The sequence below is a fragment of the Salmo salar genome, chromosome ssa11, assembly GCF_905237065.1.
Source record: "Salmo salar chromosome ssa11, Ssal_v3.1, whole genome shotgun sequence".
Taxonomy (NCBI): domain Eukaryota; kingdom Metazoa; phylum Chordata; class Actinopteri; order Salmoniformes; family Salmonidae; genus Salmo; species Salmo salar.
Window position 1 is genome coordinate 36,716,594 of NC_059452.1, and position 26,415 is coordinate 36,743,008.

Below are 26,415 nucleotides of genomic sequence, written 5' to 3' on the forward strand. Positions count from 1 at the left end.
GCATTGCGCATGGTGATCTTAGGCTTGTGTGGGGCTGCTCGCCATAGAAACCCATCTCATGAAGCTCCCGACGAACAGTTATTGTGCTGACGTTTCTTCCAGAGGCAGTTTGGAACTCTGTAGTGAGTGTTGCAACCGAGGACAGACGATTTAGCAGGGCAGAAATTGTACAAACTGACTGCTTGGAAAGGTGGCATCCTATGACGGTGCCACATTGAAAGTCACTGAGCTCTTCAGTACAGGCCATTATACTGCCAATGTTTGTCTGTGGAGATTGCATGGCTGTGTGTTCGATTTTATACACCTGTCAGCAACAGGTGTGGCTGAATAGCCTAATCTACTAATTTGAAGGGGTGTCCACATACTGTTGTATGTATAGTGTAGGTGCAGATTCACCATGCATTGTATGGTATTTTCATTGTCCAAGGCCCACAGTGTGAACTGCAGCCAGCTCTGAAATAACAGGGTTTTCTCCACTGGCTTCCCACACAACTACATCTTACTTTCTTTATTTTGTCCAGTAGTAGTTGCTACCACAGTAATGACATACGGCCTGCACTCTGTGTGTGTGTGGTTATATATGGTCTGTATACATAGATATATGCCCAGCTAGGTCTCCACAAATGATTGGGTGTGTAATCTATCGTTGGTGAAGAGATATCCAATATGAGAGGGGGATATAACCCAGGAGAGTAAACACATTGTCCAGATCCCTATATTCTTTCCCTAATATATGAAGTGTGCACTCATTCACTCCCCCTCAAGAATGTTAAAGCATTGGGCTACGTCCCAAATGGCATCCTACTCCCTACATAGTGCAGTGGTTTTGACCAGGGCCCATAGGAAAGAAATATGGCAGTCGCTCGACATCAATCAAACTCTTAAATCTTGGAGGGGAAGTGAACGAGGGCACACCAGAGATGAGAGAGAAGAAACAGAGTGGTGTCTCTCACGGACAATACATTTACTACAGAGAAACACTCAGTTACACCAACAACCAGATAGATGGTCTGTCTCATAACCCTGTGTGTGTGTGTGTGTCGCTGGGTGAGACTGGCTCAGGTACCCCAGTGGTCAGATGCTGAGCTTCACAACTGTTGTAGAGGGTTGATGAATGAGATGAGATATTTTATGCAGCCAGGTTTCCACTGCCCTGGCTCTCACCTCAGCTAGAGAGAACGCTGCCACACAACGGAGCGCACACACACACACACACACACACACACACACACACACACACACACACACACACACACACACACACACACACACACACACACACACACACACACACACACACACACAGTATTGTTTACTCCACTAATCTGATCTCCAGAAACATTGTTACTACCTTCCTTAAGTCATTATAATGTCTGAGGAGATTGAGAAAATGATGTTTCAGAGCATGTTTCCACACACACACACACAAACGGGTGGAGGAGAGAGCAGAACAATCACAATCTAGCAATCTAAAACAAACGGAATAACGGAACTCTTCCAGTGTTTCCCCAGTTCTCTGGAGTGTGAGTGGGATGTTAGTGTTGGAAGCGTCAGGATCAAGTTTAAAGTCAATGTTGATGGTCCTGGGGTATGAGGGTTGCACCCATTCTCTGATTTTTCAACCACTAAAAGGCCTTTCCTTTTCCTCTCTGGCCTCTATCTAGGCACGGTGACAAAATCAACAGTGATGTTACTGCCCCCTACTGACCAGGACCTGGTAGTGCAGGTGAAAAACCGTGCAGGTAAGCAGTCACGCGCACTTAACAGGTTAACACGTGTCGTAAACACAAACATGCTCAGGCGTGCACATACACACAAAAACATGCACACGCATCCACAAACTCACACGTGCACAAACACACACCTACACTCTACAATACAGTTTCTGCTAGAGGGGATAACTGGGCCTGCTACAGCTAGAGGGGATAACTGGGCCTGCTACAGCTAGAGGGGATAACTGGGCCTGCTACAGCTAGAGGGGATAACTGGGCCTGCTACAGCCAGAGGGTATAACTGGGCCTGCTACAGCCAGAGGGTTTAACTGGGCCTGCTACAGCTAGAGGGGATAACTGGGCCTGCTACAGCCAGAGGGGATAACTGGGCCTGCTACAGCCAGAGGGGATAACTGGGCCTGCTACAGCCAGAGGGGATAACTGGGCCTGCTACAGCCAGAGGGGATAACTGGGCCTGCTACAGCCAGAGGGGATAAATGGGCCTGCTACAGCTAGAGGGGATAACTGGGCCTGCTACAGCTAGAGGGGATAACTGGGCCTGCTACAGCCAGAGGGGATAACTGGGCCTGCTACAGCCAGAGGGGATAACTGGGCCTGCTACAGCCAGAGGGGATAAATGAGCCTGCTACAGCTAGAGGGGATAACTGGGCCTGCTACAGCTAGAGGGGATAACTGGACCTGCTACAGCTAGAGGGGATAACTGGGCCTGCTACAGCAGTGTTTCCCAAACAGACAAAATATGGCATCACTGGTAAGGGCATTGAGTAACATAAATGCTAATGCTAACAGCGCTAATTTAGTGTAAAAGGTGTGGAAACGCTATGCAGGAAATAAAAAGGTGACTATTATAACTGGTCACTCTAGTCCTTCTAGGCTGATGGCTAAAGGCTGCGTTTAAAGACATTGGTATGCACATCATGGTGGACCAGAAGAAAACTGAAAGCTTTTAAGACTGGAGGCCTGGTCACAGCACATATTCAATGGGGACATTATGTATCAAGCCTCTCAGAGTAGGAGTGCTGACTTAGGATCCGTTTTGCCTTTTAGATCACAATGAATAAAAACACATGGATAGAGGGATCTGATCCTAGATCAGTACTCCCAGTTCTGGCTATCCTCCATTGTAGCCCAGAGTCCAACCAACAGGTTTATGGAACCTGAGGGACCAAAACAAATACAACCTGGAACCTGTCTCCTACAAAACACACTGTTTAGAGAAGGGAAAATGGGCCAAGTTACACACACACACATACTTTCCTTAAATGTTTAATTTAACACCTTATTAACATGGCGTGAATCAATAACACACTGTTAATATTATCCTCCATACTGAACCTTTAACAGTTGGTAGCAAAACACACTGCTACCATTCCAACGCCATGTACTTTCAATATTATGACTGACTGACTGACTGACTGGGGCAGCAGACCTGTATGCTGTCACACTGGTGTTAATAGTCAGTAAGTGTGTGTTGGTTGCACGAGCACTGTGTGTGCATGTGTGTGTATGTGTGACTGTGTGAGATTGTTTGTGTGTGTGTGACTGTGTGTTAACAACCAGAGCAATGAGTGAAGTGTCAGCGGTGTGTGTAGAGTCATTCCAGTCCAGACACATGCAGAAGGTACAACACTCAAAGATGTTAAAAAGAATCCAGGAGGAGTTTCATTTCACAGTATTTCTGTTGAGGATTTCCTTCGGACATGTTAGAATCCCATTCAAAAGAAGACATCTTTCCAACTCATCATCAAGCTAGGATTATTTGAAATCAGCTGTGTAGTTCTATGACAAAAAAACTAAAAGTGCACTGGGGGGGGGCATTCCACATGTCTGTTCCAGGACGTGAAACGTGTGCCAACAATTTACACACGTTTTTATTATTCAGTGTCTATCTCTGTGTGTGTGGTCTATGTAAGTAAATATTTCTGTGTGTGCGCGCGTCGGTCCGTGTGTGTGCGTCCACCTACTTGACGTTGGTGTTGGTACAGATGATGTACTCGATCTCATCGGAGTAGGGGTTCTGGAAGGTGAAGGAGCTCGTGCGGATTAACATCCACTCTCTGTTCTTCATACGAAACCTGTACATCACAGACAACACCTGGCCTTTCAACTTTACCACCTGGAGAGGGAGGGAAGGAGAGAGGGAGGGAAGGAGAGAGGGAGGGGAGAAGAGGGAGGGAAGGAGAGGGGGAGGGAGGGAGGACAAAGGTTAGATAAGACGCATCACAAACAATCTGACCACCTAGAGTGGAGGGCAGGGGAACCTTGCGTGTGTGTTTGTGGGGGGGGGGGGGGGCAACATATAAACGCTAAAATCAGCAAATTCAAAACTGCACATATTGTAGAGAGACAGAGAGGAGAGAGAAATGTTCCTTCATCTTACAAAGAAAAAAAAAGGAGTAATTTGAGGCAGGAAGGAGTTGGGAGTACTCAACAAAAAAGGCTGATTCATTTCTTATTTGGTCAGCTTTAATCCATCTCCATCAAACTGACGTCTTCCTCAGAGTTTCTCCATCTTGGGTGTGGAGCGTGGAAATCTGGTGGACTTCAGAAGATTTTAGGTTTTCGGTTCCAACCAGTCTAATCTCCCCACCCATACCTCTCCTACCGTACCATTCTGAACAAACACACACACACCTACAAAATAGCCTCCAACACGCTACTCAACAAACTGGATGCAGTCTATCACAGTGCCATCCGTTTTGTCACCAAAGCCCCATATACTACCCACCACTGCGACCTGTATGCTCTCGTTGGCTGGCCCTCGCTTCATACTCATCGCCAAACCTACTGGGTCCAGGTCATTTACAAGTCTCTGCTAGGTAAAGCCCCGCCTTATCTCAACTCACTGGTCAACATAGCAACACCCACCCGTAGCACGCGCTCCAGCAGGTATATCTCACTGGTCACCCCCAAAGCCAATTCTTCCTTTGGCCGCCTCTCCTTCCAGGCCTCTGCTGCCAATGACTGGAACGAACTACAAAAATCTCTGAAGCTGGAGACTCATATCTCCCTCACTAACTTTAAGCACCAGCTGTCAGAGCAGCTCACAGATCACTGCACCTGTACATAGCCCATCTGTAAACAGCCCATCAATCTACCTACCTCATCCCCATACTGTATTTATTTATTTATCTTGCTCCTTTGCACCCCAGTATCTCTATGTGCACATTCATCTTCTGCACATCTACCATTCCAGTGTCTAATTGCTTTATTGTAATTACTTCGCCACCATGGCCTATTTATTGCCTTACCTATCTTATCCTATCTCATTTGCACATGCTGTATATAGATTTTTATACTGTATTATTGATTTTATGTTTGTTTATTCCATGTGAAACTCTTGTTGTATGTGTCGAATTGCAATGCTTTATCTTGGCCAGGTCGCAGTTGCAAATGAGAACTTGTTCTCAACTAGCCTACCTGGTTAAATAAAGGTGAAATAAAATAAATAAAAATAAACACACACAACGACACACACACACACGGACGACACACACACACACACACACACACACACACACACACACACACACACACACACACACACACCTACCTTCCTCTCTCTCTCTCTCTCTGAATATTCCCTCCATAAGCATACCAGTGAACCTCACCTGTCAATCTGACTAATGGATGTGCTGCTTTGCATCTAAATGCAAAATGGCTTTCAGTAAGGGGATCTGAAATGGCCAATCGTAATGAAAGCTCTGTGGACAATCTCAGAGACATGGAAGAGTGTTTTTCCTTCCACACAGAGGGCACCACCAGCGAAACAACAGTGGGAGGCCAGAAATGTCATCTAATTTTGAGAAAAAGGCATGATTTCATTTTTGACTTGAGAAAATGTGGATTAGCCGCGTTTCGACCGCACCTTTTATTCAGCGCATATCTCATTGCTTAACCTGTCTGGGCTAGGGGGCAGTATTTTCACGGCCGGATAAAAAAACGTAACCGATTTAATCTGGTTACTACTCCTGCCCAAAAACTAGAATATGCATATAATTAGTAGATTTGGATAGAAAACACTCTAAAGTTTCTAAAACTGTTTGAATGGTGTCTGTGAGTATAACAGAACTCATATGGCAGGCCAAAACCTGAGAAGATTCCATGCAGGAAGTGCCCTGTCTGACAATTTGTTGTCCTTCTGTTGCATCTCTATCGACATTACAGCATCTGTGCTGTAACGTGACACTTTCTAAGGCTTCCATTGGCTCTCTAAAGCCGCCAGAAAGTGGAATGGGGTGTCTGCAGTCTCTGGGCAAAGTACAGCAGCAGAGTTTGTAAGTGGTCAGCCTGGGGACAGTGAGACTGAGATGCGCGGTCACGAGACTTCTACATTTTTTTCTTTCAGTCTTTGAATGAATACAACGTTGTCCGGTTGGAATATTATCGCTATTTTAAGACAAAAATAGCATAAAAATTGATTTTAAACAGCGTTTGACATGCTTCTAAGTGCGGTAATAGAATATTTTGAATTTTTTTGTCACGATATGCGCTCGCGCATTACCCTTCGGATAGTGACCTGAACGCACGAACAAAACTGAGGTATTTGGATGTAACTATGGATTATTTAGAACCAAAACAACATTTGTTGTTGAAGTAGAAGTCCTGGGAGTGCATTCTGACGAAGAACAGCAAAGGTAATCAAATTTATCTAATAGTAATTCTGAGTTTAGGTTGCCCCAAACTTGGTGGGTGTCAAATTAGCTAGCCTGTGATGGCTGAGCTATGTACTCAGAATATTGCAAAATGTGCTTTCGTGGAAAAGCTATTTTAAAATCTGACATAGCGTTTGCATAAAGGAGTTCTGTATCTATAATTCTTAAAATAATTGTTATGTATTTTGTCAACGTTTATCATGAGTAATTTAGTAAATTCACCGGAAGTTTTCGGTGGGTATGCTAGTTCTGAACATTACATGCTAATGTAAAAAGCTGGTTTTTTATATAAATATGAACTTGATTGAACAAAACATGCATGTATTGTATAACATAATGTCCTAGGAGTGTCATCTGATGAAGATCATCAAAGGTTAGTGCTGCATTTAGCTGTGGTTTTGGTTTTTGTGACATATATGCTTGCTTTGAAAATGGCTCTGTGATTATTTTTGGCAGGGTACTCTCCTGACATAATCTAATGTTTTGCTTTCGCTGTAAAGCCTTTTTGAAATCGGACAATGTGGTTAGATTAACGAGAGTCTTGTCTTTAACCTGTTATGACTAGGGGGCAGTATTTTCACAGCCGGATAAAAAACGTACCCGATTTAATCTGATTATTACTCCTGCCCAGAAACTAGAATATGCATATAATTATTAGCTTTGGATAGAAAACACTCCAAAGTTTCTAAAACTGTTTGAATGGCGTCTGTGAGTATAACAGAACTCATTTGGCAGGCCAAAACCTGAGAAGATTCCATGCCGGAAGTGCCCTGTCTGACAATTTCTTGCCCTTCTTGATTATCTCTATCCATTACAGAGGCTCTCTGCTGTTACGTGACACTTCCTACGGCTCCCATGGGCTCTCAGAAGGCGGCAAAAAGCTGAATCGTGGCTTTGCAGACTCTGGTTGAAAAAAAGTAGCGCGTTTGGGTAGTGGCTGGTTACAGTACTGTGAGACTCAGGCGCGTGCCCGCGTCGACCCCATGCTATGTTTTCTTTCGTCTTTTTACCTAAACGCAGATTCCCGGTCGGAATATTATCGCTTTTTTATGAGAAAAATGGCATAAAAATTGATTTTAAACAGCGGTTGACATGCTTCGAAGTACGGTAATGGAATATTTAGAAATCTTTTGTCACGAATTGCGCCATGCTCGTGGCCCTTATTTACACTTCGGATAGTGTCTTGAACGCACGAACAAAACGCCGCTATTTGGATATAACGATGGATTATTTTGGACCAAACCAACATTTGTTATTGAAGTAGCAGTCCTGGGAGTGCATTCTGACGAAGACAATAAAGGTAATCAAACTTTTGTAATAGTAAATCGGAGTTTGGTCAGGGCTAAACTTGGTCGGTGTCTAAATGGCTAGCCGTGATGGCTGGGCTATCTACTGAGAATATTGCAAAATGTGCTTTCTCCGAAAAGCTATTTTAAAATCGGACATATCGAGTGCATAGAGGAGTTCTGTATCTATAATTCTTAAAATAATTGTTATGTTTTTTGTGAACGTTTATCGTGAGTAATCTAGTAAATTCACCGGATGTTTGCGGGGAGTATGCTAGTTCTGAACGTCACATGCTAATGTAAAAATGCTGGTTTTTTGATATAAATATGAACTTGATTGAACAAAACATGCATGCATTGTATAACATAATGTCCTAGGGTTGTCATCTGATGAAGATCATCAAAAGGTTAGTGCTGCATTTAGCTGTGGTTTTGTTTTTTGTGACATTATATGCTAGCTTGAAAAATGGGTGTCTGATTATTTCTGGCTGGGTACTCTGCTGACATAATCTAATGTTTTGCTTTCGCTGTAAAGCCTTTTTGAAATCGGACAGTGTGGTTAGATTAACGAGAGTCTTGTCTTTAAAATGCTGTAAAATAGTCATATGTTTGAAAAATTGAAGTTTTCGGGTTTTAGAGGAGTTTGTATTTCGCGTCACGCCCATCATTGGATATTGGAGCAGGTGTTCCGCTTGCGGAACGTCTAGATGTAAGAGGTTAAAATGGTGTAAAATAGTCATATGTTTGAGAAATTGAAGTTATAGCATTTTTGAGGTATTTGTATTTCGCGCCACGCGATTCCACTGGCTGTTGAATAGAGTGGGACGCTAACATCCCACCTAGCCCAGAGAGGTTAAACATGGCCTAGGGAGGGAGTGAGCATCCTATTGGTCAGAATGTATGACCTGTGACCTCAGTAACAGGAAGAGATAGTGGAGAAATCTGTCGTTCTTGGCAGCAAATCTCAAATGGCACACTATTCCCTATGTACTGCACCACTGTTGTCCTTAGCCTGGGGCTAAGTAGTGCACTATGTGTATGGAACTAAGCGTGATTTGAGATTCACCTACAGAGACACTGGAAGGTGTGTGTCCGTGCTTGTTTGTATCTCTGTTTTTGTGCGTGTGTGTGTGTTTGTGTCTTCTAGGTCATGATTACCTGTATGAGAGACTATCCCAGGAAGTGAAAGGCCAGGGCAGGATGGGGCTGCAGCCCAGAGCGTGCGCCCCAAATGGCACTATATTCCCTACATAATGCACTACTTCAGACCAGAGCACTTAGTTCACTATAAAGGGAATAGGGTGTCATCTGGGACGTAGCTGGTAAGACGGACCACCAATTATCACAATACTTCTACTCTACTGTCAGCGACTGAGGCTGGGCTGATAGTGGCAACTACACAGAAAGAGACAGGAGGTAGAGAGGAGGTGAGGCGAAGGGAGAGAAAGAGAGCAGGAGAGAGGGGAGAGAGAGGGAGAGAGAGATGGTGTGCAAGAGAACGAAGTGCATTTGAGTGAAAAATACTTACAACCCCCATCTCTATCTCTCAATCTTTCATTACCTGAGCTGGAGTGGTTCCTACATGCTACGTGTGTGTGTGTGTGTGTGTGTGTGTGTGTGTGTGTGTGTGTGTGTGTGTCATTACCTGCCACTGAAGATTTTAAATGAATTAACGGTCAGTAGGCTGGGAAAACAAAAATGGTTTTCTGCCAAGAAAAACTGTGTTGCACAAAAGTCAATCGCATTCAAACCAATCAAAGCTGACACTCACAGCTGAGAGCCAAAGCTATTGGACTGTCAATACCTGAACACAAAGGTACCAGCGTCTCTCTCACTACCTGTCCGTCTGTCCCCCACCTGTCCCTTTACCTGTCCGTCTGTCCCTTCACCTGTCCCTTTACCTGTCCGTCTCTCGCGTTATCTGCCCGTGTCTGTCCGTCTCTCGCGCTACCTGTGTCTGTCCGTCTCTCGCGCTACCTGCCCGTGTCTGTCCGTCTCTCGCGCTACCTGCCCGTGTCTGTCTGTCTGTCTCTCGCGCTACCTGTGTCTGTCCGTCTCTCTCCCGGTACCTGTGTCTGTCCGTCTCTCTCCCGCTACCTGTGTCTGTCCGTCTCTCTCGCGCTACCTGTGTCTGTCCGTCTCTCTCCCGCTACCTGTGTCTGTCCGTCTCTCTCCCGCTACCTGTGTCTGTCCGTCTCTCTCGCGCTACCTGTGTCTGTCCGTCTCTCTCGCGCTACCTGTGTCTGTCCGTCTCTCTCCCGCTACCTGTGTCTGTCCGTCTCTCTCCCGCTACCTGTGTCTGTCCGTCTCTCTCCCGCTACCTGTGTCTGTCCGTCTCTCTCCCGCTACCTGTGTCTGTCAGTCTCTCTCGCGCTACCTGTGTCTGTCCGTCTCTCTCGCGCTACCTGTGTCTGTCCGTCTCTCTCGCGCTACCTGTGTCTGTCCGTCTCTCTCCCGCTACCTGTGTCTGTCAGTCTCTCTCGCGCTACCTGTGTCTGTCCGTCTCTCTCGCGCTACCTGTGTCTGTCCGTCTCTCTCCCGCTACCTGTGTCTGTCAGTCTCTCTCTCGCGCTACCTGTGTCTGTCCGTCTCTCTCGCGCTACCTGTGTCTGTCCGTCTCTCTCGCGCTACCTGTGTCTGTCCGTCTCTCTCCCGCTACCTGTGTCTGTCCGTCTCTCTCGCGCTACCTGTGTCTGTCCGTCTCTCTCGCGCTACCTGTGTCTGTCCGTCTCTCTCGCGCTACCTGTGTCTGTCCGTCTCTCTCGCGCTACCTGTGTCTGTCCGTCTCTCTCGCTACCTGTGTCTGTCCGTCTCTCTCGCGCTACCTGTGTCTGTCCGTCTCTCTCCCGCTACCTGTGTCTGTCCGTCTCTCTCCCGCTACCTGTGTCTGTCCGTCTCTCTCCCGCTACCTGTGTCTGTCCGTCTCTCTCCCGCTACCTGTGTCTGTCCGTCTCTCTCCCGCTACCTGTGTGTCCGTCTCTCTCGCGCTACCTGTGTCTGTCCGTCTCTCTCCCGCTACCTGTGTCTGTCCGTCTCTCTCCCGCTACCTGTGTCTGTCCGTCTCTCTCGCGCTACCTGTGTCTGTCCGTCTCTCTCGCGCTACCTGTGTCTGTCCGTCTCTCTCGCGCTACCTGTGTCTGTCCGTCTCTCTCGCGCTACCTGTGTCTGTCCGTCTCTCTCCCGCTACCTGTGTCTGTCAGTCTCTCTCGCGCTACCTGTGTCTGTCCGTCTCTCTCCCGCTACCTGTGTGTCCGTCTCTCTCGCGCTACCTGTGTCTGTCCGTCTCTCTCGCGCTACCTGTGTCTGTCCGTCTCTCTCCCGCTACCTGTGTCTGTCAGTCTCTCTCTCGCGCTACCTGTGTCTGTCCGTCTCTCTCGCGCTACCTGTGTCTGTCAGTCTCTCTCGCGCTACCTGTGTCTGTCAGTCTCTCTCGCGCTACCTGTGTCTGTCAGTCTCTCTCGCGCTACCTGTGTCTGTCAGTCTCTCTCGCGCTACCTGTGTCTGTCAGTCTCTCTCGCGCTACCTGTGTCTGTCCGTCTCTCTCCCGCTACCTGTGTCTGTCCGTCTCTCTCCCGCTACCTGTGTCTGTCCGTCTCTCTCGCGCTACCTGTGTCTGTCCGTCTCTCTCCCGCTACCTGTGTCTGTCCGTCTCTCTCGCGCTACCTGTGTCTGTCCGTCTCTCTCGCGCTACCTGTGTCTGTCAGTCTCTCTCTCGCGCTACCCGTGTCTGTCCGTCTCTCTCGCGCTACCTGTGTCTGTCAGTCTCTCTCTCGCGCTACCTGTGTCTGTCCGTCTCTCTCGCGCTACCTGTGTCTGTCCGTCTCTCTCGCGCTACCTGTGTCTGTCAGTCTCTCTCGCGCTACCTGTGTCTGTCAGTCTCTCTCGCGCTACCTGTGTCTGTCAGTCACTCTCGCGCTACCTGTGTCTGTCCGTCTCTCTCCCGCTACCTGTGTCTGTCCGTCTCTCTCCCGCTACCTGTGTCTGTCCGTCTCTCTCGCGCTACCTGTGTCTGTCCGTCTCTCTCGCGCTACCTGTGTCTGTCCGTCTCTCTCGCGCTACCTGTGTCTGTCCGTCTCTCTCCCGCTACCTGTGTCTGTCCGTCTCTCTCGCGCTACCTGTGTCTGTCCGTCTCTCTCGCGCTACCTGTGTCTGTCCGTCTCTCTCGCGCTACCTGTGTCTGTCTGGCGCTACCTGTCTGGCGCTACCTGTGTCTGTCTGTCTGGCGCTACCTGTCTGTCTCTATGTCTGTCTGTGGTGCTGCAGGCAGTATGTGTGTGTGTGCTGACAGGGCTTGTCAGTTAGCTCTGGGTGATAGAGCTGAGGTCTCTGTGCTGCTCATATCAGGAGATATCTGGGCCAGACAGGTGGATGTGAGCTCTCTGCCAGATGAGAGAATCTGTGTGTCAGAGGGTAAGGAGTGCGTGTCTTAGACATTTTGTGTGTGTGTGTGTGTGTGTGTGTGTGTGTGGGTGTGTGTGTGTGTGCGCCTGTCAGAAAGGTAAGTGTGTGTGTGGGGTTTCTGTTCCCTGGAAGGAAACATGTTAAATAATATTGCCCTAACAAAACATTCCTCAAGGATAGTCTCTCTCTCTTACACACACACGTTGATATTTCACCTTATTGCTGGTTTTCAGTACACGGTGCTCCCCTGGCAGACACACTGAACAGCAACACAGAGGACACACACCTGGGTGCTCAGATAGAAATATATCATGTAGAACAGATCTGTCAGTCCAGTTTATTAGGATTAGGCAATAGGGTTCGCTCTATTCCTTACATTTCTATCCGCGACGTTGTGAACGTTTCACCCTTCTAAACTGGACCCTGCAGTGTGTTCCCGTCAGCTGCTGCTGACAGAGCACATCTTAAACCATTACAGATTGGCCAATAGTATTAGCCTGTCTGCCAGTCCTTGGCATGGCTCCAGTCTTTAGGCTGGAGCCATGGTGGGTTATTGAGTGTGGGTTATTGAGGTGGGTTATTGAGTGTCTTTTAGAATCTTATTAAGTCCATCGGTAGGTAATGGATGAACGATGGTCTCAATGCTAAAGATGATCTTGATGGTTTGGTGGAAACTCATCCCTGAGAAAGAGCATGTTTCTGATAGTTTCATTTACAGGTGAGTCTAGGGTTGGAAAATTCCAGTAACTTTCCCCAATTTCCCAGGTTTTCCCCATGGGCCCTGGTCAGAAGTAGTGAACATGGGCCCTGGTCAGAAGTAGTGAACACGGGCCCTGGTCAGAAGTAGTGAACACGGGCCCTGGTCAGAAGTAGTGAACACGGGCCGTCTGTTCTAACGGGCTGGCAGTTCTAACGGGCTGGCAGTTCTAACGGGCTGGCAGTTCTAACGGGCTGTCTGTTCTAACGGGCTGGCAGTTCTAACGGGCTGGCAGTTCTACGGGCTGGCGGTTCTAACGGGCTGGCGGTTCTAACGGGCTGGCGGTTCTAACGGGCTGGCGGTTCTAACGGGCTGGCGGTTCTAACGGGCTGGCGGTTCTAACGGGCTGTCTGTTCTAACGGGCTGTCGGTTCTAACGGGCTGTCGGTTCTAACGGGCTGTCGGTTCTAACGGGCTGTTGGTTCTACTCAGTCTAATTCAACCATAATGACAGACTACTGGTGTTTAATTAAAGAGCGCCTCCCGCTTCACCTCGGGGTGACAGGGTCAGGAGAGGACCTGAGTGGAACCACTGGCGTGTGACAGGAAGACAAAGGTTTTACTGCCAGACAGCAGAATTAAACTTCTTTGTTGTAATTCAACCTCTTTGTTCACATTATGATGCCCCATCACCTTATTTTACTCAGCCACATACTAGATAAGTAGCAAGTTAAGCGTAGGGGTCGTGTTAACAAAGAATTCTTCATTTTTCACACAGGAAAAATATATTTACATTTTTGTCATTTAGCAGACGCTCTTATCTATAAATGTTCATACTTCTTTCATACTGGTCCCTCGTGGGAATCGAACCCACAACCCTCGCGTTGCAAGCGCCATGTTCTACCAGCTGAGCCACACAGGTGCATGAAACTGGTAAAAAATATCTTGCTGTGTTTTGTACATGCAGATCTAAAATTCTTCTTATTGTCATATCTGCTCGACAACAGACTAACCTTGTCCCTCAGCTGTACTTCTCCACTGGGATGAGAATTCACCAACAGGCATTCTATCAGCAGACAGCACTCTGACTGATGTGGAGCTACTGTTCTCCATCATTCTATCAGCAGACAGCACTCTGACTGATGTGGAGCTACTGTTCTCCATCATTCTATCAGCAGACAGCGCTCTGACTGATGTGGAGCTACTGTTCTCCATCATTCTATCAGCAGACAGAACTCTGACTGATGTGGAGCTACTGTTCTCCATCATTCTATCAGCAGACAGAACTCTGACTGATGTGGAGCTACTGTTCTCCATCATTCTATCAGCAGACAGAACTCTGACTGATGTGGAGCTACTGTTCTCCATCATTCTATCAGCAGACAGAACTCTGACTGATGTGGAGCTACTGTTCTCCATCATTCTATCAGCAGACAGCACTCTGACTGATGTGGAGCTACTGTTCTCCATCATTCTATCAGCAGACAGCGCTCTGACTGATGTGGAGCTACTGTTCTCCATCATTCTATCTGCAGACAGCACTCTGACTGATGTGGAGCTACTTTTCTAGCTGTAGCCAGTCTTCTTTTCTCCGGTAAAATGCTAGATTAGGAAATGTAGCTGGCTACATTCTTTCTATAATAAACATTAGAAATATGATGGTCATGCATAGTTTTAGCTGTTTCATTGTAAGCTCATTAACTTGTGTGGCTGCCAGCCAAATAGTGTTGCACTTCCATTGTCAACTGATGAAAATGAAGCTATTTTCTGCCAAAACTATAGTTGCACGTCCCTGATGTAAGAATATTTTAAGATAATACACAACGCAGACGACTAAAAGTCAATAGGGAATTAACGATAAATGAAAAAATAGTTGTTTGCCAGTTCAACATCTGTTTAGAATCTGTGTAGGGGTTTCAGTCCTGGACTTATAGCAAAGAGGGTTGTATCACTAATGTATCAAGTTCTCATTGGTCCAAATGGTCTATACAGTCGTGGCCAAAAGTTTTGAGAATGACACAAATATGAATTTTCACAAAGTCTGCTGCCTCAGTTTGTATGATGGCAATTTGCATATACTCCAGAATGTTATGAAGAGTGATCAAATGAATTGCAATTAATTGCAAAGTCCCTCTTTGCCATGCAAATTAACTGAATCCCCAAAAAACATTTCCACTGCATTTCAGCCCTGCCACAAAAGGACCAGCTGACATCATGTCAGTAATTCTCTCGTTAACACAGGTGTGAGTGTTGACGAGGACAAGGCTGAAGATAACTCTGTCATGCTGATTGAGTTCGAATAACAGACTGGAAGCTTCAAAAGGAGGATGGTGCTTGGAATCATTGTTCTTCCTCTGTCAACCATGGTTACCTGCAAGGAAACACGTAACGTCATCATTGCTTTGCACAAAAAGGGCTTCACGGGCAAGGATATTACTGCCAGTAAGATTGCACCTAAATCCACCATTTATCGGATCATCAAGAACTTCAAGGAGAGCGGTTCAATTGTTGTGAAGCAGGCTTCAGGGCGCCCAAGAAAGTCCAGCAAGCGCCAGGACCGTCTCCTAAAGCTGATTCAGCTGCGGGATCGGGGGACCACCAGTATAGAGCTTGTTCAGGAATGGCAGCAGGCATGTGTGAGTGCATCTGCACGCACAGTGAGGCGAACACTTTTGGAGGATGGCCTGGTGTCAAGAAGGGCAGCAAAGAAGCCACTTCTCTCCAGGAAAAACATCAGGGACAGACTGATATTCTGCAAAAGGTACAGGGATTGGACTGCTGAGGACTGGGTTAAAGTCATTTTCTCTGATGAATCCCCTTTCCGATTGTTTGGGGCATCCGGAAAAAAGCTTGTCCGGAGAAGACAAGGTGAACACTACCATCAGTCCTGTGTCATGCCAACAGTAAAGCATTCTGAGACCATTCATGTGTGGCCCAGAAGTTAATTGACAGCATGCCAGAGCGGATTGCAGAGGTCTTGAAAAAGAAGGGTCAGCACTGCAAATATTGACTCTGCATCAACTTCATGTAATTGTCAATAAAAGCCTTTGACACTTATGAAATGCTTGTAATTATACTTCAGTATTCCATAGTAACATCTGACAAAAATATCTAAAGACACTGAAGCAGCAAACTTTGTGGAAATTAATATTTGTGTCATTCTCTAAACTTTTTGGCACAACTGTATATTGAGCCTGAAACAGGATACTTGTTATTTGACCATTGGCCCATTTTTACTGCTATGAATTCTAATTGGTCAACCACAGGCTACGGGTTGGGTTATAAATGACATCCTGTCCTTTTGTTCTGTGGAGAATCACTGAGGACAGGGAAGAATGAACGTCGACCATCTACTTCCCAGCATAACAACTATATTTGTTCTCTTTGAATAAACCTATTTTTCTCCCCTTGATTTGCTTTGGGGTTGAAGAGTAAAATCAACTGCTAACACTGATCACTTGTCTTTCAATATAAAACGTGACCCCAGTCAATACACAGCTGGAATCAGTTGCTCCTGCTTTCTCCCGTTGTGCTATTTACAAACATGCGACTGGCTCAACTGTTCTGGGGAACTACGGTAAGCTTCATAATGAAAAATAATGTGATGTGAAATGAAGAACGCAATCTGCTTTATCTGCTAACGTATTGCACAAGTTGACTGCAGGTATTTACTTAAAAAGTAGCTACAAAAAAATAAAATGTATTGAAAAACTTCAAAGAGATAGCTATTGACTGTATTGAAAATCCACCCCGTGGCTACCCCAGCATACGGTATACTGCCCAAGCTTAAATGAGACTTGTTGAAAATCTCCCTACAAATGCACTTCATTCATCATTTCATCATTGGTTGGAGGAGAGAAGTGGCTCAGGAGCATTCCTGCACATCGATCATTTCATTATGTCACTCCTATTCTCTCCTCTACCCATCCTCGGTCACTCCTATTCTCTCCTCCACCCATCCTCGGTCACTCCTATTCTCTCCTCCACCCATCCTCGGTCACTCCTATTCTCTCCTCCACCCATCCTCGGTCACTCCTATTCTCTCCTCTACCCATCCTCGGTCACTCCTATTCTCTCCTCCACCCATCCTCGGTCACTTCTATTCTCTCCTCCACCCATCCTCGGTCACTCCTATTCTCTCCTCTACCCATCCTCGGTCACTCCTATTCTCTCCTCCACCCATCCTCGGTCACTCCTATTCTCTCCTCCACCCATCCTCGGTCACTCCTATTCTCTCCTCTACCCATCCTCGGTCACTCCTATTCTCTCCTCCACCCATCCTCGGTCACTCCTATTCTCTCCTCCACCCATCCTCGGTCACTCCTATTCTCTCCTCTACCCATCCTCGGTCACTTCTATTCTCTCCTCCACCCATCCTCTGTCACTCCTATTCTCTCCTCTGATCATCATGTCCTTCTGTTATCACCCCATCCTTCTCTTCTACTCCTCTTCCCCTACTCCTCTTCCCCCTCTCCTCTTCCCCCCCTCTCCTCTCCCCCTCTCCTCTTCCCCCCCTCTCCCTCTGGTGGTGTAGTACCTGTAGAAAAATCTCTCAAGAGGTCTCTCTGTAGTCCTCTGAGTGACATAAATCTTCCTCATACCGCTCTCCTCCACCCTCCCTTCGTCCCTCCTCCACCTCTCCTTCTCTCCGTACCTGTTGAAAGCTCTCTCTCAAGTGACTCTGGTCCTCTGGGTGACAGAACTCCAGGATGTCTTTCCCCAGCAGATCCTACACAAGACAATGACACAATAAATACACACAAATTAATAAAACTACACACTTCAGGTCAATTTCAAATCATGAAATACAAGTTCAATATATTAATTTTGAAACTTTGTCAAATTCCTGGACAAAAAAAATACATTTTCAATGGAGATTCTTTATTGACAATGCCTTTTAGTCCAGGACTTAGGACAACAGGCAATACATCATTTAGACCCTTGGACTTGAGTCAATGGCCTTTTCTCAATTAATCTTTCTTCCATTCCTTGCATCCACTCTCCCCGGCTCTTTCTCATTGCAGAAAAAGGTCTGAGGGGAGGGACCTTGGACGATTGAGAAAGGGCCGAGGAGATTGAGGGCAGAGGATTTGAGATTGAGCCAGTGATACATCTTTAAATCATTCTTCCTGTCATGGAGGGGGAAAAAATGAATGGTGTGCGGCCTAAATGGCACCCTATTCCTTGACCTGTTAGTGCACTACTTCTGACCAGGACCCATAGGGCTCTGGTCAAAAGTAGTGCATGATGTAGGGAATAGGGTGCCATTTGGGTGGAAAAAAAACGGTCTCCTTTAAACAAATCAAATCACATTTTATTGGCCACATACACATGGTTAGCAGATGTTAATGCGAGTGTAGCGAAATGCAAACATCCTACATACACATAGCAGCTGCGCTGTAGACAATCATACATGATTATACATTAACAAGGGAAATCAATCACAAAAGAAACTCCCATCCTGCCAAGTGATCACTTTCTCATCCTAATAATGCGCCTTACGGCAGGAATCGTCCCATTTTCACTAATCTGTTTCTGTAGTGTGAACGGCGTGGAAAGGAGAGGGGTGGACTGGGAGAGAACGCTATTTGACCAAAATTCCCAGATCTTCCTGAAATCCCGGCTGTAAATGAACTGGAATCAGGATTGATTAACCAGGAAAATCGGGGAATGTTGAGAAAGTTATTAAAAAATGTCCAACCCTAAATGTTTAATGGATTGATCGGTCAACAGTCTGTCAGGTTTAAAATGTTGGTCTGTATTCTGGTGTAGGCTAAATTCAAGCGCTTCGGAAAAACACTATATGTGTACATGCTTTCTTTACACTGTAACTCTATCCTACATTCTCTACCAACATCTGACCTATCAAGAGTCAGGCTGGGAAAATGGACAACACTTCAATCTTAAGTTATTGAAGCTTTAAATAACTTACATTAACTTAAAAGATAGTTGTCTGTGTTTACACTTGTAAGTCATCATGTTTAAGAGCTGCAGTTGGATTGTCATCTAAAAAGGCCCTACTGTAACTTATGTCTGTAAACTCACATGTACGTACTAACACACTTCCAGACAGCGGTCTTACATTACAAGCCATCAAACAGGGGTCATCTCTCTTCATAAGGCAATATTAGGAACCAGGTTTTCTGTAGCTTCTGTGAAAATGCATATGTCCCTTCCTCTCTTTCACTGCTGATCTAACATGGTGGGACAGCTGAAAACAAGGACTACTGGTACAGCCTGTCTCCTTGATCTGATCATCAGCTGGGCCAGAAGATTCTCTTCCTCAATAGAGAGCAGCGAATTCATACTAGGAAAGGACTATGACATCCTGGCATTTAAAGTCTACTTCTTTCTTTTTTTTTTTTTATTATACATACTAAAAAACATACTATTGTTGCATACCCAAAAAAGCTATTTAGTACATAGGACCATTCAGTATGCGGACACACTTGGTGTTTCCCATAGATCATTTTCCAGGCAGTGCATAACGACCATGAAATCAACATTTCGGGCCTCTTCAATTTCAAATGAAATCTGCTGAACAGAATTCTACAATGACAGGGGAAACACTGCCCCAAAACACTTTTTGTCATCTTTACATTTAACAGTCTGTGACATGGCATCAAACGAGCTGCTCCATTTCATCAAGGGGGGTAGGAAATCTATTAACAGGTTACATCCCTACTGACCACAGATGTGTCCCTCTTGATAAAATAACAGAATGCTTTGACGTGACCTCGCAGACCGTTTCAGGTAAACAGGTTATGTTTTGCAACATTATCGCAACATTTGTGATGAGTGGGCATGGAATTAGCGGCTCCAGTTCACCATAGGGGTTCTATTGTGAACTCTGACGAGTGGCATCACAGGCTGTTCCGGTTACGTTTTGCAATTTTTTAAATGTTTCGCATCATCGTGCCCTACTAAACGCAACCCTGATTGTGATAAGTAGGGGGAGGAACCAACCTGAGGCTGGTATCCAATCACGTTGATGCACCGCGGGTCCACGAAAGTGATGATGCCGTCGGAGTTGTGGCGCGACAGGAACTCCGTGGGAACCGTCAGGCCGTTCATATCCATGGAAACGGGAGAACTGGTCACCTAGGAGATGAGAGGGAACATGCCATCGATTAATTAATTAATGAGTTAAAAAAAAACTTAGGAAAATTGACTGATGAAACATTGTTACAAAGGTTTTGACAGACTTGCTGAAACTTTAAACATCCCCCAATTGCTATTAGTGCATTTTTTCTCTTAACCTCTTGACTTTTCATCAGGTGGGAGATGTCTCTTTGGACATGGTCACATAAAACCTCAGGCCTCTTCACCTCCTAAACCATGCAGCCTAAGAATGTGAAGTTCCTCCCTTGCTACTTAAAAGTGGAGGAGAAGGATGAAGGGACCAGAGGGTTAGATATATGTGAGAGAGATTAAAGGGTGGAGGGACCAGAGAGTTAGATATATGTGAGAGAGATTAAAGGATGGAGGGACCGGAGAGTTAGATATATGTGAGAGAGATTAACCTGTTTGGGATAGGGGGCCGTATTTGCACGGCCGGATAAAAAAACGTACCCGATTTAATCTGGTTACTACTCCTGCCCAGTAACTAGAATATGCATATAATTAGTATATTTGGATAGAAAACACTCTAAAGTTTCTAAAACTGTTTGAATGGTGTCTGTGAGCATAACAGAACTCATATGGCAGTCAAAACCCTGAGACAAATCCTAACAGGAAATGGAAATCTGATGTGTGGAATCACTTCAAACCTTTGCCATTGAAACACACAGGGACTTATTAATCATTTAGCACTTCCTAAGGCTTCCACTAGATGTCAACAGTCTTTACAAAGTGGTTTGAGTCTTCTATGGTAGAAACTGACCCAAAGAGAGGCTTGGGAAGTTGGTCACAGGGGGAGGGCTATTACTACTATGACACGGGCGCCCATGGCTACCCTCCCCTTTCGAAACGTTTAGTAAGACAATGCAATCGTCCGCCTTGAATATTATTGAAGCTCTGGTTGAAAAAGGCCCTAAAGATTTATGTTATACAACATTTGACATGTTTGAACGAACGTAAATATATTTTTTTTGCACATTCGTGACGACAAGTCCCGCGCGCTTCAGTACATTATGAGTAGCCTTCGGAACGCGCTAACAAGAAGGAACTATTGGGACATAAATTATTAACTTTTTCGAACAAAACTACATTTGTTGTGGACCTGGGATTCCTGGAAGTGCATTCTGATGAAGATAATCAAAGGTAAGGGAATATTTACAACAGTATTTTTGATTTTAGATGGTTCCAAGATGGCGCTAACATGTATCGCCTAGCCTATTTTTCTGAGCATACCACGTCGTTTATTGCAAAGTGTGATTTCCCAGTAAAGTTATTTTTAAATCTGGCAATGCGGTTGCATTCACGAGATGTTAATCTATAATTCTTTGAATGACAATATTACATTTTAACAATGTTTTCGAATAGTAATTTTGTAAATTGTAGCGCTGTTTCACCGGAAGCATTTGAGGGAAAATATTTTCTGAACGTCACGCGCCGATGTAAAATGCTGTTTTTATATATAAATATGAGAGGGAACAAAATGGCGCCGTAGAGAGAACACGGTGTTTCAGCGAGCTCACGCGGTATTCGTAAATTTATATTCTTTCATTAATCTCCTAGCTTGAAAAAGTGGTAGAATTGGCTAAATAAGTTACCCTACAATGAGTCTTGGCGACTATTTCTCAAAAATCCCCGACAACATGCCCAACAGAGCTACTAAGAAGTCGACCAAAACCGCCATCCATGTAGATGTGCAGGAGGAGCTAGCTAACGTTAGCGAATCTAACAGCATTACAGATCCAGGCACAATGGACCTGGTGATTCAAAGGATGACGGATAACATTACTAAAGTGATCGATGTTAAGATAAGAACGGTCCTGGAAGCAATAGCAGGCCATTCAGCTGAACTACAGAGGGTTGTCAAACGTGTTGATGAGGCGGAAGGAAGAATTGCTACTGTGGAAACTTCAACTACATCCATGGACACTAAGATAAAAGCACTTCAGAAACAGGTGCGCGAAATGGCGGAGCACATTGACGACTTGGATAATCGAGGACGCAGATGCAATATACGTGTTGTGGGACTCCCGGAAAATTCTGAAGGGACACGTTCAGTAAAATTTTTTGAGGAATGGATCCCTGGCTACCTACAAATCGACACTAAGGCTGGTCGGGTGAAGCTAGACAGAGCACATCGCTCTCAAGCACCGATACCTGGTCCCAATCAGCGCCCACGACCAGTGGTTATAAAGTTCCACAACTTTACCGACAAGCAGCGCGTCATGGATGCGGCTAGAAACATCGGTTCTGATGGTAGTCAACGTAAAGGTCCAAAGGTCTCATTCTTCAATGATTATTCCACAGCAGTTGTACGAAGGCGCAAAGCGTTTGATGAGGTGAAGGCCCGACTCAAGAGAATGAAGATCGACTACGCACTGCTGTACCCGGCCACATTGAAGATTATGGTCAACGGATCGCCTAAAAAACTCTACACATCTGAAGAGGCTGCTGCGTTTATTGACTCTCTCGGGTAAATAACCTTAAGCTGCACCTCCGCAGCATTGGATAACGTCTTATTTTATTTTTAATCTGATCATGAAACAGGGGGTGTAAGTTCTCATGTGCTCCTGTTCAGTGACATTCGTATTGTTATTATTTTTCTTGCTAAAGTAACTGCCGCCTTAGCTCAGACTGAGATATGTGTGAACCTATATTGGTGCCCAGGCTTGGTTTTAGGTGGAATAGCCTCAATCTTCTATTGATTTTAATTTCCACATATATAAAGGATGAGGCTATTGAGTGGCAATGCGGACTTAAGAGTCTACATTGGAGAGTTGAAATCCCCTGCATGTTAGCTAGTGGGAAAACCCCCTTTTGGATCTTTTCATGTTTAATTTTTGGGTTTAGTATAGTTCGAGTTCAGGGTTCATATCGTTTGTTTACGCTCAGTGAGATAGAGGAGAGTTCAACACATGGAAAAAGGTACCACCCCATTTTTACAGTAGAATTCAGTCTGGATATTGAATGGTCAAAGCGCAATGGCAGGTAACAGATTACGTATATGTACATGGAACATTAGAGGGAGCCATAACCCCATTAAAAGGAAGAAGATACTGTCCTTTTTGAAAAAAGAAAATATTGATATTGCCCTATTACAAGAAACTCATTTGAATGATAAGGAGCATCTGAAATTACAACAAGGGGGGTATGGTCAAGTGTTTTTCTCATCATTTACATCCAGAAGTAGAGGTGTAGCAATTCTTGTGAAAAAGAACCTACCACTTAAGGTCTTGAAGTGTGTGAAAGATAAATTGGGTCGCTTTGTTATAATTAATGGTACTTTACAAGGGCAGAGCATTTCCATAATGAATATTTACTTCCCCCCTGCCCACCCCCTGACTTCCTCACTAAGGTATTTCTAGACTTTTCAGAATTAAACTCAGACACTGCAGTGGTTGGAGGAGATTTTAACTGTTTGTTGAACCCCCTTATTGATAAGCTTCCCAGTGGTATAGCCTCACTCTCTCCTCAAGCTAAGTCACTTACGGCTATTTGTGACGATCTGGGGTATGCTGATGTTTGGAGAGCTTTTCATCCCTCCAACAGAGAGTTCACTTTTTTCTCTGCACCTCATGGATGTCAGACTAGAATAGATTACTTTTTTATGCCCAGGACGTCACTGCAGTCGGTTTTATCCGCTAGGATAGGAAGCATAGTCATATCTGATCATGCGGAGGTGATCCTGGACATAAAACTCAACTGGGCATTCAATCAGTCAAGACACTGGAGGTTGAATACAACCATTCTTAAAGACCATACATTCACATCATATTTTATTACAGAGTTTAAGGCATTTTTCTCTATTAACTCTCAATCAACAGATAACCCCTCACTCCTTTGGGAAACCTGTAAGGCGTACGCCAGGGGTCTGATTATGTCATACGCAGCCACTAAGAGGCGGAAAAAGCGTGAAAAGCAAAAAACACTAGAGGGTGAATTAGGAACTAAAGAGAAGGACTACATTGAAACTCCCACTCCTGCCCTATTAAAGGAAATATCAGTCATTAGATCAACGTTGGAGTCCCTCCTAACACAGGACGCTGAAAAGAAAATTAGATTTGTCAAGCAAAAGCTATATGAACATGGCGATAAGCCAGGAAAGTACTTGGCGTACCTAGCTAAAAAGAGAGCTGACTCACAGTCAATTGCAGCTATTACTGATTCTGATGGCAATCATTTATATGAAAATAAATTGATAAATGACTCATTTAAGAAATTCTATGCAAATCTTTATGCCTCAGAACTGCCAAATGACGCAGCCAAGTTAATGGAGAACTTCTTTTCTAAGATTGAGCTCCCTACTATCTCCGAAGAACAGAGGTCTCTCCTTAATGCCCCTATTACCGAGGAAGAGATATTGTCCGCAATTAAGAATCTGCAAAATGGTAAGGCCCCAGGACCGGACGGGTTTTGTAGTGAGTTCTATAAAGAATTCCATGGCCTGATCCTTGAGCCATTGCGTGATATGTTTAACCACTCATTTTCAAATGACCAGCTCCCCCAAACGCTGCGAGAAGCCAACATATCACTTATTCTCAAAAAGGGAAAATGCCCGGAGTCTTGTTCCTCGTACAGACCAATTTCCCTCCTGAATGTGGATAGAAAATTGCTTTCTAAAATTCTAGCCACAAGATTAGAGGACTCACTGCCGCTAATTGTGAAAGGAGACCAAACTGGCTTCATTAACCTCTATGGGACCGGCGGGACGAATTCGTCCCACCTACGTAACATCCACTGCCAGCCTGTGGCGCGATTTTCAAAATCTTCAAAATCCTATTACTTCAATTTCTCAAACATATGACTATTTTACAGCCATTTAAAGATAAGACTCTCGTTAATCTAACCACACTGTCCGATTTCAAAAAGGCTTTACAACGAAAGCAAAACATTAGATTATGTCAGCAGAGTACCAAGCCAGAAATAATCAGACACCCATTTTTCAAGCCAGCATATAATGTCACCAAAACCCAGAAGACAGCTAAATGCAGCACTCACCTTTGATGATCTTCATCAGATGACAACCCTAGGACATTATGTTATACAATACATGCATGTTTTGTTCAATCAAGTTCATATTTATATCAAAAACCAGCTTTTTACATTAGCATGTGACGTTCAGAACTAGCATACCCCCGCAAACTTACGGGGAATTCGCTAACATTTTACTAAATTACTCACGATAAACGTTCACAAAAAGCATAACAATTATTTTAAGAATTATAGATACAGACCTCCTCTATGCACTCGATATGTCCGATTTTAAAATAGCTTTTGGTGAAAGCACATTTTGCAATATTCTAAGTATATAGCCCAGGCATCACGGGCTCGCTTATTTAGACACCCGGCAAGTTTAGCACTCACCATAATCATATTTACTATTATAAAAATGTCATTACCTTTTGTTGTCTTCGTCAGAATGCACACCCAGGACGTCTACTTCAATAACAAATGTTGGTTTGGTCCAAAATAATCCATCGTTATATCCGAATAGCGGCGTTTTGTTCGTGCGTTCCAGACACTATCCGAAATAGTAAAGAAGTGTCGCGCTTGGCGCAATTCCTGACAATAAAATTCAAAGTATTCAATTGCCGTACGTCGAAGCATGTCAACCGCTGTTTAAAATCAATTTTTACGTCATTTTTCTCGTAGAAAAGCGGTAAAATTCCGACAGGGAATCTCCTTTTCGGCAAACAGAGGAAAAAAATCCCAAAGGCGGGGGCGGTCGGGGTCACGCGCATAAGCTAGTGTCTCTTGATGGGCCACTTGAGAAAGGCGATAATGTGTTTCAGCCTGGGGCTGGAATGACGACATTCTCTTTTTCCCGGGCTATGAGAGCCTATGGACGACGTGGGAAGTGTCACGTTAGAGCAGAGATCCTTAGTAAATGATAGAGATGGCAAAGAAGTTCCAGAAATGGTCAGACAGGCCACTTCCTGTAAAGGAATCTCTCAGGTTTTGACCTGCCATTTGAGTTCTGTTATACTCACAGACACCATTCAAACAGTTTTAGAAAATTTAGGGTGTTTTCTATCCATATGTAATAAGTATATGCATATTCTAGTTACTGAGTAGGAGTGGTAACCAGATTAAATCGGGTATGTTTTTTATCCAGCCGTGTCAATGCTGCCCCCTAGCCCTAACAGGTTAAGGGACGCAGGTCATGTAACAATGTCAGACGGCTTCTTAATGTAATTGAAGTCTACCAACGAAGTGCTATGGATGGTCTTGTGCTCTCCCTAGATGCTGAGAAAGCATTTGATCGTGTGGAGTGGTCTTACCTATTCTTTGCTCTAAATAAATTCGGACTGGGGGACAACTTTATAAAATGGGTGAAAGTTTTATATGATGACCCTCAGGCTGCTGTCCTTACTAATGGACTACGGTCAAATAGCTTCCCTATACACAGAGGTACCAGACAGGGCTGTCCTTTGTCCCCCCTCCTATTCGCACTTGTTATGGAACCACTGGCCGAGGCCATCAGGGCAACGCCTGCTATACAGGGGCTGCTCATTGGCGATGTTCACC

At 45.0% G+C, this 26,415-nt stretch overlaps 1 protein-coding gene across 8 annotated transcripts in view; it reads right to left on the bottom strand.

Moving 5' to 3' along the window:
- The window catches only part of LOC106562648 (aryl-hydrocarbon receptor nuclear translocator 2), a 115,568-nt gene that overhangs the window by 29,412 nt on the left and 59,741 nt on the right, over positions 1 to 26,415 (bottom strand). For all 8 annotated transcript variants that reach the window (XM_045689459.1, XM_045689465.1, XM_045689463.1 and 5 more), the window contains 3 exons: positions 19,738 to 19,872; positions 17,426 to 17,500; positions 3,698 to 3,849 (listed from right to left, as the gene is read on the bottom strand). In XM_045689459.1, the coding sequence (XP_045545415.1) occupies positions 3,698 to 3,849; positions 17,426 to 17,500; positions 19,738 to 19,872 (362 nt within the window). The remainder of the gene's footprint in view (positions 1 to 3,697; positions 3,850 to 17,425; positions 17,501 to 19,737; positions 19,873 to 26,415) is intronic.